Here is a 16,930-nt window from a genome sequence, read left to right on the forward strand (position 1 = left end):
CAGCATCCGTTGGGAAAATGTAGATTGTAGAGTTGAAATACAAAAAGTTGCTTTTTAAAAGCAAAATTGTTTGTGTTTTTGTGGACTTTTCCAACAAGATATGGAGCCACACTTCTACAAACTACCCAGGGCACGCTGCAGTTGTGGCTGGCAGAGCTACAAAATGATGCAAACTCTCCTAACTGTACAGTGTATCTTGCAAACCAACAAGTTTGCATCAAGCGTTATGAAAGACTACTGCCACTACAAATGGAGAAGAAGTCTTGCACCAAAGCAACCTTCTCCAATAGAAAAGTCCCAGAGAGACCTGCTGTAGAGTGTGTGGAGGAAATTCTATCAGTCACTTTCCGCCCCCTCTTAAATTTCTGAGAGCTCTACTTTTGTACATTCTGTCTCAAAAAAACATGAAGGCTAGAAATTTCCAATACTCCATCCTAATAGTCAAAAATAAGCTCAGTATTTTGCCCTGGCAAAAGCAATGAAATGGATGACACAACCAACAGCAGAGGAACTAAAACATAAATGAAAAGGCCCGTTACCTATGGCGGGCATTTAAATGAACACATAAACCAATTCTGTTCACACACTGTGCATATTGTACATGGATACTATCATATGATTTAGAGAAAGAATAGCCATGAGTTTTGGGCTATTATCAGAAACTCATCACTGACTTGATGAAAATGATAGATGATTGCTATTTCCACACTAATCTGGAAAGCATTTATATAGCCTTTAAACAATTTTCCAAACAACATTTTCAAATTGTTTGTTTTGCAAGATGAAAAATGCGAAACCCAAATATTCCCTGAAAACAAATGCCCTTTTGTTTTTGACTTGATATTTAAAATAAATTAAACAGATTTTTTTTTTTTCAAATGCAAAAAAGACAACCCCTCGTGTTTTTCTGTTTGTTCCAGTTTTCCTGCTCTGCCTTAACCAAGAAACTCTGCTCCTCAGCTCTCTGATAATGCGACAAGGAAAAGCGTAGGCTGAGTTCATGCCGTATGGGTTTTACTGTTAATATGAGCAGCTGGCTGGGAAACATTCCCAATGGCTTCTTGTCAGTAATAATTGAAAGCAGGGTGTGGGGAAAACTTTAGGAGGCTAGGATTTATAATATGTGGTCACCGATTTCAGAAGTATGACAATACAAGGTGCAAATGTGAGACCCTCAGGGAGAAAAGAAGTACAACTGTAGTTTAGTTATAATCCATTGACCCATTTTCTATAACCACTTTATCCAGCTCAGGATCGAGGGGGCCTGGAGTTTCTCCAAGTTCAGATATAGCAGGCTGTCACCAGTCTACTGACATCAATTCTAAACTGTAGATACAAAAATCTAAATACCAAGCAAATTAGACTGTCAGCCAGCTATCATCTCCTACTATCTTGATCACAATCAATCATGCATCCCTGTTTCTTCAAGCAAGTATGACATAAATTCAAGTGTACATGAAACCCTGGGGATGACAGCTGAACATTCAGCACGGAAGAACTAAGATTTCTTCACCTCTCATCCAGATTTCTTCACCTCTCATCCTCTGCCCCATCCTCTCTGTGACGCTGCACTACAAAAAAATGACTTACAGCGGTAAGGTGCGTCTCATACTCAAACAGCAGACTGCGGGCCTGAGGCCAGGTCAGGACCTGTCGTGATGCTGAACCTCGGCATCGACAACAGGACAGTGGGGAGGACAGAGGTTACGGAAAGTTTTACTCAGTGACTTCCTGTGCATAAATTCACACTGATGGGGTATTCCATTTAAGTGAATGGGCTGTGAAATGGCATGCATGTACATGTGCTATTCTTCCTCTTCTTGTTTTTTCTTTCCTCTTCATCTACTTTCCCTGTTTACTTTGCCCTTTGATCTCTTCGTTGGTCTTTCTTGTTCTTGTCTTTCCATTCTTTCTCCTTTTCTCACTCCTTTCATGTACTTGTCAGTTTTGTGAATAGTTGCTCACTTCTATCCTCGTTTTTTCCTCGACTTTGTTTGTTTCCCCACTTCTGATTATTTCTCTTGCACTGGGTTCATCTCATCTTTGTTTGGCATTCCTATTTATCTTTTCCCTTCTTTGATACTCTCCCTTGCTTTCCCCAGTGATAACTTTCTTCTCACTTTATAGTTTGTTGCTCCTTGAAGTGTTTGTTGCTCCTTTTTATGATTACCCTCAGCTTGTTTCCAGCCCTCTGCTGTTTTTGTTGCACTTCTTCTATGAACTCTTCATTTATTCATGATATCCTTTTCTTTATTTCACTCCCTATCTGTGTTTCTTGTCCCGCCTTTTCATTGCACCCTACCCCTCTCTCATGTCCGTGTGCTTTTCTTACTTATTTCATCCACAGGCCCTCTTGTTTCTTCCAATTGTCTTTAGGCTCTCCCCCTCCCAATTGTTCTTTCCTCTTCTGGCCAAATGTCCTCAATCCTTGTTTCTAATTTCCTTTCCTTCCCTTGTTCCTCCTTTTTGCTTCTCTTCCATTCTCCTTACACTTTCCATGTTGCAGAAAACAGCAAAGAAAAGGAAATGAAAGTGTGCCTGCACGCGTGCGCAGATGTCTGCTAACTGTGCAGACACACATCTGCACCACAGTCTACTAGATGTGTGTATTTACACAAATGTTCTCTTGATGTTTTTATTTATATTTCCTGAAACAGCAGCACATTTTTTCCTCTGAGGATGTTCTGTCTTCCTCAGAAGCTGAGCTAACAAAGTAAGAACCAAACACTCACATGTGTTGTAAATCTAAGCTCCCAAATCATTTGTCACTCAAACAGGAGTCGGTCCATTTGCTCACTAACTAACACCTATCCAGACAAATCTTGATTGGTATACTTTCATATTATGCTGCAGACAAGTCAACTATCATGGAACCCGAGGCAGTGACAGTTTCTTCTCCACAGGCTGAAACAAGCTACCTGCAGTCTCAATGAAGAGTCCTGATCTGAGACAGACTCACAGGCACCAGAGGAGTCAGCTCGGCTTTGACCTCAGGACCCCTCAGGGTACTGCTTCATCCCCAGACATCTGAACCAGCTTTTAGCATCATCACACACTTGTCTGACGCACAAAGCTCTGAAACCTGTTCCACTGCATATAAAAGAATACCTCTTATGCATGAAGTCAATAAATTACACTGCTATACAGCAGCTTCACTTTCTGAAAAGTGTGATTACTTATCCGTCAGAGATCTACCAGCCATCGACCAGATTTCTGCTGGTTGATCAGTAGATTTAGATTTGACAAGCTGATTGTTGCACTTGAAAGTGCAAAATGTAAGATTTTCGGTCTTAAAAACTTTTATAAAAGTATCTATGAATGACAACAGGTTTGAGAGTATTTCAAAGACATCTGTGCATTTTGTTCATACACTGTATATAAAAGATGAACACAGTCACCTGCTGAGGTAGCCAGTGCAGAAGCTCCACTTACATGCAGTGCTGCAGACAGCTGCTCAGTGCTGACTGCAAAATATCTCAAGCTCCAATTGAGTCCCACTCAAAAAAGCTTTTCTTACAAAATATGAAACAATTATTTCAAAGAATATGTGCTGTGTGGATTAGGACTGTTATACGGTTGCCCTGATGTGCAAAAAAACACAAAACAAGACAAAACATAACACTAAAAAACATGTCACTAAACATCACACCACAGAAAACCAGACTCTTTAAAAGAAGATAAACACTACAACATCAATGCAGGAACACAACATCAAGAAAGCAACACCAAATGAATCAACCAATGACAGGAAATACATTTTAAAAAGAATAAAATACGAACAAAGAACAAATGGACGCCAACAAATCAGAAAACACAGCATGTCAAAAACACTCGTCTATATTTTCATTTTCCCAATGTCATTTTGTTTTTGTGTTGTGTAACATAATGTTCTTTGTGCAGTTTTGTTCTGATTAATTTTTTGAGTTATGTTTTATCTATTGTTGTTGTGTTCTCAAGGCCACCAAATTGATATTGAAAAATAACCGGAGAGCACTAAAATAGCAGCTCAAAACAGTATCCATATGTGTAATCAAGAACAAAAAATGTTGTTTTGTCTTGGAGCTGTCAGGGTGAACTACTGTGTGACGTGTGAGTGTGAGTAAGAGGCCTGTGCTGGTTCTGGGGTCAAAGTTTCCAAAACTGAAGTGCAAAGTGCAGGATCACCTTTACTACTTCAAAGAAACCTTCATCCCATTCAATATCAGATTTCCCCTAATTGCTTATTCAGAATTATACCGGTGCAAAGTCATTACACAGATATTAAGAATATCATATGTTGCACATCATTTCAAGTTATTCTCTTGATCAAAATCTCAACAAAAGTCTAAATCTTAAATGTCAGTTCAGGTATGCGGTTGCACCACCTCAACACCCCCCTCCCCGTGCGCGCACGCCTGCAGTGAACTCACGTCGGCTCCTAGTGGTATGAGGTGGAACTGCAGCAGTCGAGCATTACACACAACTGTGACTGAGGCCCACCACTGCTCATACTATGATATTGGATGAGAAAATAACGTTTAAATTGAATATAACAGTACGAATTAGGTCCAGAAATATATTTGCATACACAACTTAAAAGTCAAATTATCCACGAGAGTATGATAAGTATGATGACATTGCTTGTCAATTTCAAATAAGCTCTTGTTTTTTTGTTTTTGTTTTTTAAATCAACGTACAGCCATAACCTGTTTCAATGTCCCCAACTTTTGTGATTTTTTTTTTCTTTAAACAACAAAAAGAGCCCCCCGTTCAGAAGAATGTTAAAATAATCTCCAGTGTCGCTCACAGTCTCTGTGAGGTGGAGACCCCTGTGAGGTTTGATGGATGGACTCTGTGAGAGGAAACACTGGTCCATTAAGAGTCTGAGGGCAGCACGCTGAAGTTGGTCCCTCATCCCGTAGAGGAAAACGCTTTTTTTTTTCTCCCTCCCTCTCTGAGCAAAGAGGATAAGCTCGTCCCTTTTTCTCTCTGCACTGTGATTGGACGAGGCTGCTTCTTAGGAATGGGCATCAAACTATTTAAATAGCACTTTGTCCCCCCTCGGCTTAATAAGGGAGTTTTTTAGCTCTTGATGGGAAAAGAGACAAATTTGAAATTACGAGGGGAAAAAACACAGGATTGTATTTCTTCCCCTCTTTTCATGGTGGATTTCTTTCCTTATTAATAACTTGCCCTAAATTCATCCCTCAGGATTACTGCTGGATTTTTACACATTTTCAGGGATTTTATAACTTTGACTCTGCTGTTTAAGTTGAACAGGTGAGTGGTAAATATCCTGTAGCCTATTGCAGCTGTATGCAGTTGCATCAGTCACTTCTACCGGCTGTTGCATCTTTTATGTCTCCAACCTGTTGCACAGGAACTTTGCCTGACACTGGTGGTCACACTGTTGCGTTTTGTCATTATTTGTCACAGGTAGCAGGCTGGTGTCTCACCATGAAGCTGGCAGGAATATTTTTGCTGTTTATGCTTTGGACCTGCGAAAGCGCAAGAGTCGCAGGTGAGTTCATCTGATTTACCTTCAACTTTTTAGATTATAAATTACCTTTTTTTTAAATGAGATGGATCCTTTTTTTGTTTTGTACTTAATAAAATATTGACATTTATGTTGTGTTTAAAACGTTGTAGAGCACTGACACTAAAACAATATAGAAATCCTATATTGAGGCTGCTCTTTCTCATCATTCTCCCGCAGAGAGTCGAGACGACAACAGCGTGTATGACTTGTTTGAGCTCATCCGCGTCCCCAGTAAGAACCATGGGGTCACCCTGGCGAAAGGAGACGACCCGTACAGTCCCGCCTACAAAATCGTAAACCCGGACCTGATCCCCCCGGTCCCCGAGAGCGCCTTTAGGGACCTGATCGATTCCATCCATGCCGAGAGGGGCTTTCTCCTCCTGCTCAACTTTAAGCAGTTCAAACGGACCAGGGGAAGCCTCCTGACCGTGGAGAAGCGGGACGGCTCCGGACCTGTTTTTGAGATCGTCTCCAACGGCAAGGCGAACACCTTGGACATAGTTTACTCCACCGAGAACAAGCAACAAGTGGTCTCCATCGAAGATGTGAGCCTGGCTACGGGTCACTGGAAGAATATCACGCTGTTCGTCCAGGAGGATCGGGCGCAGCTGTACGCGGGATGCGAGGAGGTGAACACCGCCGAGCTGGATGCGCCGATTCAAAGCATCCTGACGCAGGAGACCCCGCTCGGCGCGCAGCTCAGGGTTGGCAAGGGAGCAGTGAAGGACAAGTTCATGGTGAGAGCTGGGGGGGGGTGTTAAAGTCGGGAGAAAGTTTGGAAAGTGAACTTTAATTTCTTCGACTGTTAAATCACGTTTCATTTTAATGTTGTCGGTGTATTTGTTCAAAAACAGCCGTACGAATGCGCAGAAGCGCACATAAGTCAGAAAATATTGTTTTTTAAACACTAATACTGTGGTATAGGGGTGAGCATTTTTACCTTTCTCGATTCACCGGATTGTAACTTAAACTGAGCTTTAATTCTTGCAGGGGGTGCTACAAAACGTGAGATTTGTGTTTGGAACAACGCTGGATGCCATCCTCCGCAACAAAGGATGCCAAAGCTGTAAGTAATCATAACCAAGATGGCTTGTGTGTTTACTCATCACTCTTCAGCTCATGCCCTGCCAAGTCCTAACAAGTTATTGTCAGGCAGTTATGTTTATGTGTAATATACTTGCTAATTTCCATTGAAAATACTCCCTGAAGCTGTTTGCCTTTTTGTTGCTGAGACATGTCAGTTCTCAATTTACTCAAGTAATTTACTGGAAAACACTTGCCTTTCAGCCGTTACAAGTGATACCATGATCCTGAAGAATCTCAATGGCTCCTCTGCCATCAGAACAGAGTTTACTGGACACAAGACTAAAGGTAAAGGCTGCAACATGCGACTCTGGCATGTGATCTTTATTAATCTATTGTATTGGCTCACATATTTTGATTTGTCTTTCATCTCCAGACTGATTTCTCCAACCTAGAATAGAATGAGTACAGAAATATTGATCAAAGCACTCATTTAACGATGTTTCAAACTGTTTTTCTTAAGACCTGCAGATGGTCTGCGGCTTCTCTTGTGACGATCTGATCAGCATGTTTAAGGAGCTGAAGGGCCTCGGTGTGGTGGTCAAGGAGCTGTCTAAGGAACTCCGCCAGCTGGTAATGATGAACCCTAGTATTTGTGTGTGTTTACTATGGAAGTGTGTTGTCTCTGGGCTACCATCACCAAGAGTTGGTCAGTCAAAAAAGCAGCAAAAGCAGCAGATACATACTGCTTATTTATGTACAGAGATGGGTTAACACAGAGACATTTGTCAGGATTTTTTGATTAAACATTTTTATTTGTCCGTAACTACTACACGATCAGATTCAACATGGCATTTCTCCAAAACTGTCTGCATAATCTATTTTTTGTTCTGTTTTTCTTTCCCTACAACCCCAGACGGATGAGAACAAGCTGATTAAAAATCGTATTGGCATTCACAGCGGTGTCTGCATCCACAATGGTATTGTACGCAAGAACAGAGACGAGTGGACCGTCGACGACTGCACTGAGTGTACTTGTCAGGTGAGCCCTCCACTGTGCTATCTGTCCTATTGTGTCTTGGATATTCAAACATGTGTGAGAGGATGCACTCAGTGCCCTTACTTGTTTTTACATGTACACACAAACACTCATATAGGAATGACACACACTAAAGTGCGCACACTTATGCACCATCTCATCCGATCTGGTCAGTAATTAGTAGCGTTACATCTTGGCAGAAGGCCGACAGGCTTTACTGTGGTAATGACAGGTCTGTTGTGAGAAGTTCAACTTGAGTGTGGCCTTCAGGGACTTAACCAGGCTTTAAGTGATGTGTTGCTCATAATTAAGAACAAGACTTTGGCTCTAACAAAGAGGGGACAGCTTTGGGAGCAAAAGTCTTGGCAGGGAGGCTGCATGCAATCCTTGACTTCTTGATTTCCTCTTTTTTTCCCAGTCAGTGATCAATTCCAGGAGGTAAAGCATTATCATGTGCACTTGCAAAGGCAGTTTTGATGCCTAAGTCATTCACAGGTTTTCGCTGAAAGGCAAGCTTTACTCGTGTGAGGCTCAGTGCCCAGTCTTGCACCGTGGTGAGACTGACATCCATTATTAGGACACTGGCTTCCGGCCCACTTGTCCCTGACCCAGTGGGCAGGTGTTCTTCTAGAGGGGTCTTTATTGTCTGTTTTGTTTTTCTGCAAAGTCAGATGTTGAGCAGGGAATGTAAAGAGTTAGTTACACGAACATTGGCAAAGATATGTATCGAAAAAAATTCAACGAGATAAATTATTTAAATACATTTACACATCTTTGTATCAGTAGTAGGAGTTGCGAAACAGATTTGAAGAAGCACAAGACTCATTTTAGTAGAAAACTGAAGCAACATTTGGGTGATATCCACATAATTGAGCGTGTTTTTGAAAATAAATTGAATTTAATTTACTTGTGCAGGACTCTGCTACTGTGTGCCGCAAGATCTCCTGCCCTCTGATCCCCTGTGCTAATGCTACTGTTCCTGACGGAGAGTGCTGCCCACGCTGTGGAACGCGTAAGTATTTCTGTCCTGTACAGTACAACAGAAACAGAAACTTGCACTGTAAAAGTCTGCAGAAATGGGCCCCATAAGCTAAAAAGTATAGATTTCAACTAACAGGTAAAGCATTCAATCACTGCTACGAAACTCCAAAAGAAGCATTTATATGTTATTTGGCCTATTAAACAAAAAGCTACAACTATATGCCTGGTTAAAAAGGTTTCTATTCAAGAGAAAATCTGCTAAATTTAAAGATTTTACTGCAATAACATCTGAGTAAAAGCAGATGGGGATTATATGTTTGGAACAACGGTCCTTTTTACTCCCTCTGAATCTCTGAATCTTTATGCTTAAATAGCTGATATTTGCCAAATGGGCTAAAGCTTAATTATTCAACCCTATTACATTGGATTCCCCATGCATCTGGGGTTGGATCATTTTGTCGTTGCTCTTCATACCTGTACAGCGGGTTTGGCCTCAATACATCCCTGAGACCTGAATAAACAAGGAAACCCGCATTCATCCTAACTGAAGCCACTTGTTGAAGTCATTACACACAACCAGTGTCGTGTTTTCAAAAGTAATTTCCTCTCGTGGAAAACGTAAGCCAATGGGGCATCCCTAGGAAAGTGGGTCTTTCTATTTCTCTGGCTCCTCTCATGGCGCTAGTCCTCCGTTTTTGCTCTAAACAGAGGACATTCTCTGTGTCCAAGCTAAATCCACTCTAATAGTCGTCTGCTTTTGGGAGCTTTCCCTCCTCATTTAGGGTTGGGGGTGTTTGTGAGGGTCTGGAATAGCTCTTTTATTGTTTCCCTCATGCCCTCTTTCTCATATTCTCTTCTGCTCCCTTCTGCTCAGCGAGTGACTCTGCAGAGGACGGCTGGTCGCCGTGGTCTGAATGGACCCATTGTTCTGTGTCTTGTGGGCGGGGCATCCAGCAGCGTGGGCGCTCTTGCGACCGTATCAATAACAACTGTGAGGGCACCTCTGTGCAGACCCGCGACTGCTACCTCCAGGAGTGTGACAAGCGCTGTGAGTAACACAAAGTATCCATCAACAAGTATAGGGCACATCGCATTTAGGAATAATTTACATGAGGCTGTGGTTTTAGTGGTTACTTTGCCAGTCTGTGACGCTGTGTTATATTATTTAATTTCATGATCTAATGCTGCAGTGGTCCAACTCTGCTATCTGACCTCTGAACTTTTTCTTTTTTTTTCTCATCAGTCAAGCAGGACGGCAGCTGGAGTCATTGGTCACCCTGGTCATCCTGCTCAGTCACCTGTGGTGCTGGTGTCATCACTCGTATCCGCCTTTGCAACTCCCCAACCCCCCAGCTCGGAGGCAAAGAGTGTGAGGGAGAGGGTCGGCAAACTGAAAAATGCCAGAAATCTCCGTGTCCCAGTAAGTTTAATTCATCTGACATCCACTCCCTGGTTGCATTTCCTTGTCATCTACAACAAAGATTTTTTTTAAATGATCACGTTTTCCTCTTCTTTCTTTCAGTCAGTGGTAACTGGGGACCCTGGTCACCCTGGGATACATGCACTCTCACCTGTGGAGGTGGTGTCCAGTCTCGTAAGCGCCTGTGCAACAATCCGGCTCCACAGAATGGTGGTAAAGAGTGTATTGGTGATGCCATAGACAGACAGATGTGCAACAAGAAAGCCTGCCCAATCGGTGAGTCATTTTAATGGCTAACAAAGCCTCTCCATGTTGCGTGTGTATGTAATATCTTTTTATTTATGACTTTAATGTGCTGTATTTACCCATTATAGTTGTTTATTGGTATGTTTTTCTTTTGCAGGCTTTAATTGTTTACTTTTTTTTGGTTTAAGTTACATCTGAAGGATCTTGATAATGAGGCAGCATTGTTGTTTTCAGATGGGTGCTTGTCCAACCCCTGCTTTTCTGGAGCCAAGTGCACCAGTTTCCCTGATGGTTCCTGGAAGTGTGGAAAGTGCCCAAATGGCTACTCTGGAAACGGCATCAAGTGCAAAGATGTTGATGAGGTAAAAATGCCATGCTATGTTTATGTCATCTGCAAGCATTATTTAAAGTCTCCAGTTTAATGATCACAAATATTTTAATCCCAAAAAACAGTGCAAGGAGGTCCCGGACACTTGCTTTGAGTTCAATGGTGTCCACCGCTGTGAGAATACAGATCCTGGCTACAACTGTTTGCCCTGCCCTCCTCGCTACTCGGGACCTCAGCCATTTGGACGAGGTGTGGAGCATGCTGCTGCTAATAAACAGGTTAGTGGAGCAACAATCAACTAACCAGGGAAAAGCTAAATAAATGGATGCTTATGAATGATTTATTCTCATATATTGTAAAGAGTGTCTGTCTTACTAAAGACAAAAAGTCTGAATCTGTGACTGTGCCCCTCTGATAACCTTTCATTCAATCCATCTACCCCTTCTTAAATCTGCAGGTGTGCACACCTCGTAATCCCTGCCTTGACGGAAGCCACGACTGCAACAAAAATGCCCGCTGCAACTACCTCGGACACTTTGCTGATCCCATGTACCGCTGTGAGTGCAAGCCTGGTTATGCTGGCAATGGCCATATCTGTGGAGAGGACACAGATTTGGATGGATGGCCCAACGCTGATCTGGTGTGTGTGGAGAATGCCACCTACCACTGCAAAAAGGTACATAGCAGTACAGCTGCAAGGCTCTCAAGATTCATTATAAAAGAATAGAAATGCTGTTTTTATAAAGTCAAAGTCAAATTATCTGTGTCTGACTGTGTTATCTGTTATTCAGGACAACTGTCCCAACCTCCCCAACTCGGGCCAAGAAGATTACGATAAGGATGGAATTGGGGACGCTTGTGACAACGATGATGACGATGATGGCATTCCTGATGATAGGGTCAGTAAATATAGAATGAAAACATTGCAGAAGGAGTGTGTGCATGTGTGTTTTCTGAGATTGTGCACTCACTATTCACGCTTTCTAACAAGAAAAGAAAGCAAATATTTCTCCATGGTTTGAAGCAAAACCACAAATTCCAACACTGAGGCAGAGTGCAGAGGGACCTGCACTGTCTGCTGCTAATCCCAACATTAGATGTAATACAAGGCTTGGAGATAAAGCACCTTTTCATGTTGCATTCCTCCTTCCCTGTAATTTTACAGGCTCAGACAGCAAATGATAAGCACATCTGAAAAGTTCTCATTTCTTGTTTTGAAACAGGACAACTGTCCATTCGTCTACAATCCGAGGCAGTACGACTATGACCGTGATGATGTGGGTGACCGCTGTGACAACTGTCCTTACAATAGTAATCCAGACCAGACAGACACAGACAACAATGGAGAGGGAGATGCCTGTGCCATTGACATTGATGGAGATGGTGAGAATTAAGAACCTTTTGATGAAAATAAGCCTCCAACTATCTTCCAACTATAATCCTTGTGGCTGTTGTAAAGCGAGTACTACACTGTGTTTTACTTGTGTGATGGGGATTTTCACATCAGGCTTCTCTTGTTTGTCAGGAATACTGAATGAGAAGGACAACTGTCCCTATATATACAACGTTGATCAAAAAGACACAGATCTGGATGGAGTGGGAGACATGTGCGATAACTGCCCTCTGGAACATAATCCTGATCAGGTGCGTGGACACACACATGCACCCGTCCCCATTTCCTTCCGCCTCACCCAGCAACAATAATCCACATTCAGCTCCCTGCCTTTCTCAACAGCTCAGCATATATCTGTTTTTCAATTGAGAGAGAGCCTTGGTGATTAGCCTTGTGTAGCTGTCTAAGCTTTATCACGCCATGTAAAGGTGGAGCAAATCCTCTATGCTGCTCAGGGGCACATTAGTTCAATAAGGCGTGGTTGGGGGTGAGGGGTCTTTTCAATGGCCCATTGACGTTAGCTGACATATGTGAGGGGAGAGGCCCTGAGCTGGATATTACTGAAGAATGGGCTGGCCTTGGGGTATGTGCGTGCCCTGTCGGCGCAACACAGGCCTGCTCAGTCCACCTGTGCCATGCTACATTGACAAATAGGAATGTGTTTAACAAGAGGATTCAGGAGTAGATTCGGGGAAAGAGGGAAGCATCAAAGTCTGAGCTGCACAATACCTTTAAAGGCTAGAGGAGACATGTCTAGAAATGGAATAAATAGATAAATACTTTCAGAAGATGTTTAATTCAAGATATTTTAATTCTCCAAAGCTGCGTTGTACCTATTATTTTTTAGTGCAGCAAAATCATACCGAGTAGGAGTGCTCAAAAACTAATTTGTGGACTTTGGTTTGATCTCGGGCCAGTTGAGCTTGGCAGCTTTAAGAAAACAAAAATGAATTAATTATGAGGAAGCCTTTAATAAAAGTAGGAAAAAAAGAGACAAAGCATGGCATTAACACATTTCAAGGGCAACAATTATTTGTGGTAGCATTCTTCATCGTCCAGTTGAGACTTTCAAGAAGTCCCTGTATGATTTTTAAACACTGTGTCATTGCAGTTGGATTCAGATGATGACCGTGTGGGAGACAAGTGTGACAGCAACCAGGACATCGATGAGGACGGACACCAGAACAATCTGGACAACTGCCCGTACATCCCCAACGCTAACCAGGCTGACCATGACAAGGATGGCAAGGGAGATGTTTGTGACCACGACGACGACAATGATGGCATCCCTGATGACAAAGACAACTGCAGACTGGTCTTCAACCCTGATCAGCTGGACTCTGATGGTTGGCAAAATCTGAATTACTACTGACAGTATGTTGATACAGTTTAGGTAATATTCTGAATTAACATAGATTTATTTTCAACAGGCGATGGCCGTGGAGATGCTTGCAAAGATGATTTCGATCAAGACAATGTGCCTGACATCTATGACGTGTGTCCTGAGAACTTTGATATCAGTGAGACAGATTTCCGCCAGTTCCAGATGGTTCCTTTGGATCCAAAAGGCACCTCCCAGATCGATCCTAACTGGGTTGTCCGCCATCAGGGCAAAGAGCTGGTTCAGACTGTCAACTGTGATCCTGGCATTGCTGTGGGTAAGTAAAAAGGATTAAGCTAATCACGCAAGTTTACCGACAGTGTGATGGAGACAGGCACAGACAGCACAGTCTGATCTATTCAACTTTTAAGTGAATTAGAAACAAACCTTTGAAATGTCACTTTGCTATGAGCAAAGCGCATCAGGCATGTCTCCTTAAACTGGTGTTGAGTATGTGAACTAAGCTTTGCAGTGTGGTCAGAAGGTGGCAGAGAGAGAAAAAAAAGTATTTTAATTTCCTCTTCTGCACAAACTTTTATGAAAAAGGAAAAAACAACCACAAGTGGATGTTAAAAAAAAAGATTAAACAAAAGTCTTTTCGAATTTAGACATTTCCATCAAGCTTTTCTAATGTGCACCTTCTTTGTGTTTTCTTCTCTTCAACAGGTTACCACGAGTTCAATTCAGTAGACTTCAGCGGGACTTTCTTCATCAACACAGAGAGGGATGACGATTACGCCGGCTTCGTGTTTGGCTACCAGTCCAGTTCCAGGTTCTATGTGGTGATGTGGAAGCAGATCACACAGACCTACTGGTCAAATAAACCCACCAAGGCCCAGGGTTACTCAGGCCTGTCCATTAAAGTGGTTAACTCCACCACTGGCCCAGGAGAGCACCTCAGAAATGCTCTCTGGCACACAGGCAACACCCCAGGACAGGTATGCTGAACAGGGGTCACTCTTTGGATGATTTGAATGTGTGATTAGAGGCGTGAAAATCAAACAAACCCATGCCTTCTTATTTCCTCATATGTTAGGTCCGCACTCTCTGGCATGACCCTAAGAATGTTGGATGGAAAGACTTCACTGCCTACAGATGGCATCTGATTCACAGGCCGAGAACAGGACTTATTCGGTGGGCAGAGGAAATTTTTTGACTCCCCCTAAATATTTTCTCTTTGCAAGAGTTTGATGTAAAAAGTGCGAGGCTTTGGGTTTCATTTGCTTTCATTTGTCGTCTTCTTCCACAGAGTTGTGATGTATGAGGGTAAGAAGATCATGGCTGACTCTGGTAGCATCTATGACAAGACATATGCAGGTGGCAGACTAGGTCTCTTTGTCTTCTCACAAGAAATGGTATACTTCTCAGACCTCAAGTATGAATGCAGAGGTAGGCATTTATTCTAAATATGTAAACACTCAATGTGATCTTATTGCTGCCACACATAAGGCTATTTTTCATCTGCTTACATTGTGCCTCTTCCTTTAACAGATGTATAAATGGATGACGCAGAAAGCTTTGAAGAATGCACCTTTTTTGTATAAAGTAAGAACTTATATATTGTCCTGGAAAGTCCAGGGGCCAATTTATCTCTGCAACGCTTTCTTCTGTGGCACACACTCTCGGACGGAGCGAAGGGCATGTGGTCAGCCTCAGGATAACGTGGAGTTGGTTTGGGCAAAGCCCCAACCAGCTGACTGCCAGTTGAGGATCAGAGAGAAGGGAGAGCTGGAGAAACAAATAAAGCAGGCCCTGTAGAAGTAGGACACCGACACCTTTCTGTCCCAGCTCTGCCTGCTTTCCAGCTCCCTGAAAGACCTCATTCATCTCTGCACGAGAACGGTTCCTCGTACAAAACTATGCACTTCCAAGTCTTTACATCTCTCTCTGACTTTCTGTCTCACTTCTTCAGCCTGTGTGCCTTTCTACCTTACTTTCTGGATGGACATCCCAAAGAGAAAAACCCATAAATATTCCCTGTTCTTTACCAAACCGGCCAGGATGTAGTCTCTAAATGATACAACGTTTAAGGACAGGATAAAGATAACATTAACACTTATTAGGAATTCTGTTTGCATCTTCAAAATACTGCTGGAAGAGTGAGTTAGAAATAAGGGGAACATAATGTTGTGGATGTATGTGTTCATGTATGGAGTATGAGTGGAAGACTAGCCATGAATGCACCAATAGTTGTTGTTTTTTCCTTAACCTATCTACCTAAGAATCTCTGTGAAGAGAGAGAGAGAGGAAACATTAAATTTAGGTTAGTTCTAGTTTACACACAAGTATCGCAAGCTTTGCTGTTGTCTGGTTTTTGACTCTCAGGATTAGATGGAAGCAATGATCTTCCAGTATCAAAGCAATAGAACGAAAAAATATGCGGATTGTGTTTTTTTTTTTACAAAATTGCTATAGCCTGTGATCACAAAGCCAGGATTCCCAACTTGATTCCCCACATCACATCACATCCATGGTCACTGAAGAGATTTATCTCCCTCAACTTTTGAGGATTTCAATATGAAATTATGTAAATACATCTAATTTATTGACTCTTGCCTACAATGTAGGCAGTAAACAAAAATGTAATACTTTGAAAAAGTACAAATTTTTTCATCACAGTATCTTGTCACAGTGATCTGGAAACTGATCCAAAATCAGTTCCAGTCAATCGTCGGATGCAGGATGCATGCTCAGAGTCTATCATCCCCTGCTGTACAAAGTGAATTAGGCATTCTGCAGATAGGGCTATTTAGTATGAAGTGTGTGTAACTCGTGTACATTTTCTACAGAGAGAGATGAAAAACAAAGGAAATCTTTGATGTACAAGTATTACCTCAATGCTGTTTATAATCCGATCAAACAAAATCACGACCTAAGTTCCTTCTTTCATATTCCTTTGAAATGACGGAGTGCTACCGTAGCATGAGCTGTAAATACTAAGACATTTCATGTCGATAAACACAGCTGAGCTCCCTTTCCCGTGATGTACCCCAGTGAAAATGGGAGATTTCATTTTTAGAACTTTGCTTTACCATGTATGTCCAGTGCAGTTTTTAGCGGATAAATTATTGTTCTGTTTGTCTTAGCTGTTTGTGACAGGTTGATTTGTGTGTGTGTGCGTGTGTGTAGATAAATGCTATTTAAATAATTTATCAGGATCTGTCGCCTTACAAAAGGAGGCAGTCCATCTGTATAAACGGTTTGCACACTGACGTGAGGATGTTCTGTTCTTTATCCTTTTGACTTTTTTTGTGTATCAATGTTACTATTATTTTTGTACAATTAGTTTTGCTTGTCTGTAAACATTTTCTTAGTTGTACAAAGCAAAATGCTGTTTTTATTCATAGCAACTATTTTGTTACATACTTTAAGAAAATAAATTGTTGTTAAAAGCCTGTGTGTGCTTTTCTTAATGAGACACAATCTATTTTCAAAGTCCAGCAGTGATCAAGTCAAGAACCACTTCTAGCTTATGTTGGCTGATGGATGATCCAGAGTAGACTCACTGTGGGCCTCCTCTATTACATTACATCTCAAAGGAAACCAGACTTGAACATATTTTTTTTATGTTTCAATATTCAAGCCTTCAATGAAGTCCAAA

At 41.9% G+C, this 16,930-nt stretch overlaps 1 protein-coding gene across 1 annotated transcript; it reads left to right on the top strand.

Annotated features, from left to right (window-relative positions):
* Nucleotides 1–5,047: 5,047 nt before the first annotated feature.
* thbs1b (thrombospondin 1b) lies at nucleotides 5,048–16,724 on the top strand. Its single transcript, XM_075459869.1, has 23 exons — nucleotides 5,048–5,259; nucleotides 5,416–5,500; nucleotides 5,696–6,255; nucleotides 6,509–6,584; nucleotides 6,806–6,889; nucleotides 7,065–7,174; nucleotides 7,458–7,583; nucleotides 8,496–8,592; nucleotides 9,436–9,609; nucleotides 9,805–9,981; nucleotides 10,084–10,257; nucleotides 10,462–10,589; nucleotides 10,681–10,833; nucleotides 11,013–11,231; nucleotides 11,347–11,454; nucleotides 11,779–11,938; nucleotides 12,081–12,199; nucleotides 13,060–13,294; nucleotides 13,379–13,606; nucleotides 13,996–14,267; nucleotides 14,366–14,463; nucleotides 14,579–14,718; nucleotides 14,821–16,724. Exons 2-23 carry the CDS (start codon nucleotides 5,437–5,439, stop codon nucleotides 14,826–14,828), a joined length of 3,510 nt encoding a protein of 1,169 aa, XP_075315984.1. The 5' UTR covers nucleotides 5,048–5,259; nucleotides 5,416–5,436; the 3' UTR covers nucleotides 14,829–16,724.
* Nucleotides 16,725–16,930: the final 206 nt, after the last annotated feature.

The sequence above is a fragment of the Odontesthes bonariensis genome, chromosome 24 (genome assembly GCF_027942865.1).
Source record: "Odontesthes bonariensis isolate fOdoBon6 chromosome 24, fOdoBon6.hap1, whole genome shotgun sequence".
Classification (NCBI taxonomy): Eukaryota; Metazoa; Chordata; class Actinopteri; order Atheriniformes; family Atherinopsidae; genus Odontesthes; species Odontesthes bonariensis.

What these genes read in the sequence shown, in the direction of transcription:
- thbs1b (XM_075459869.1), top strand. Translation starts at nt 5,437, where the DNA reads ATGAAGCTGGCAGGAATATTTTTGCTGTTTATGCTTTGGACCTGCGAA. An exon ending in GCACTGAGTGTACTTGTCAG is followed by an intron (nt 7,584 to 8,495) that starts GTGAGCCCTCCA and finishes TTACTTGTGCAG; the next exon opens with GACTCTGCTACTGTGTGCCG. An exon ending in TGATCAGCTGGACTCTGATG is followed by an intron (nt 13,295 to 13,378) that starts GTTGGCAAAATC and finishes TATTTTCAACAG; the next exon opens with GCGATGGCCGTGGAGATGCT.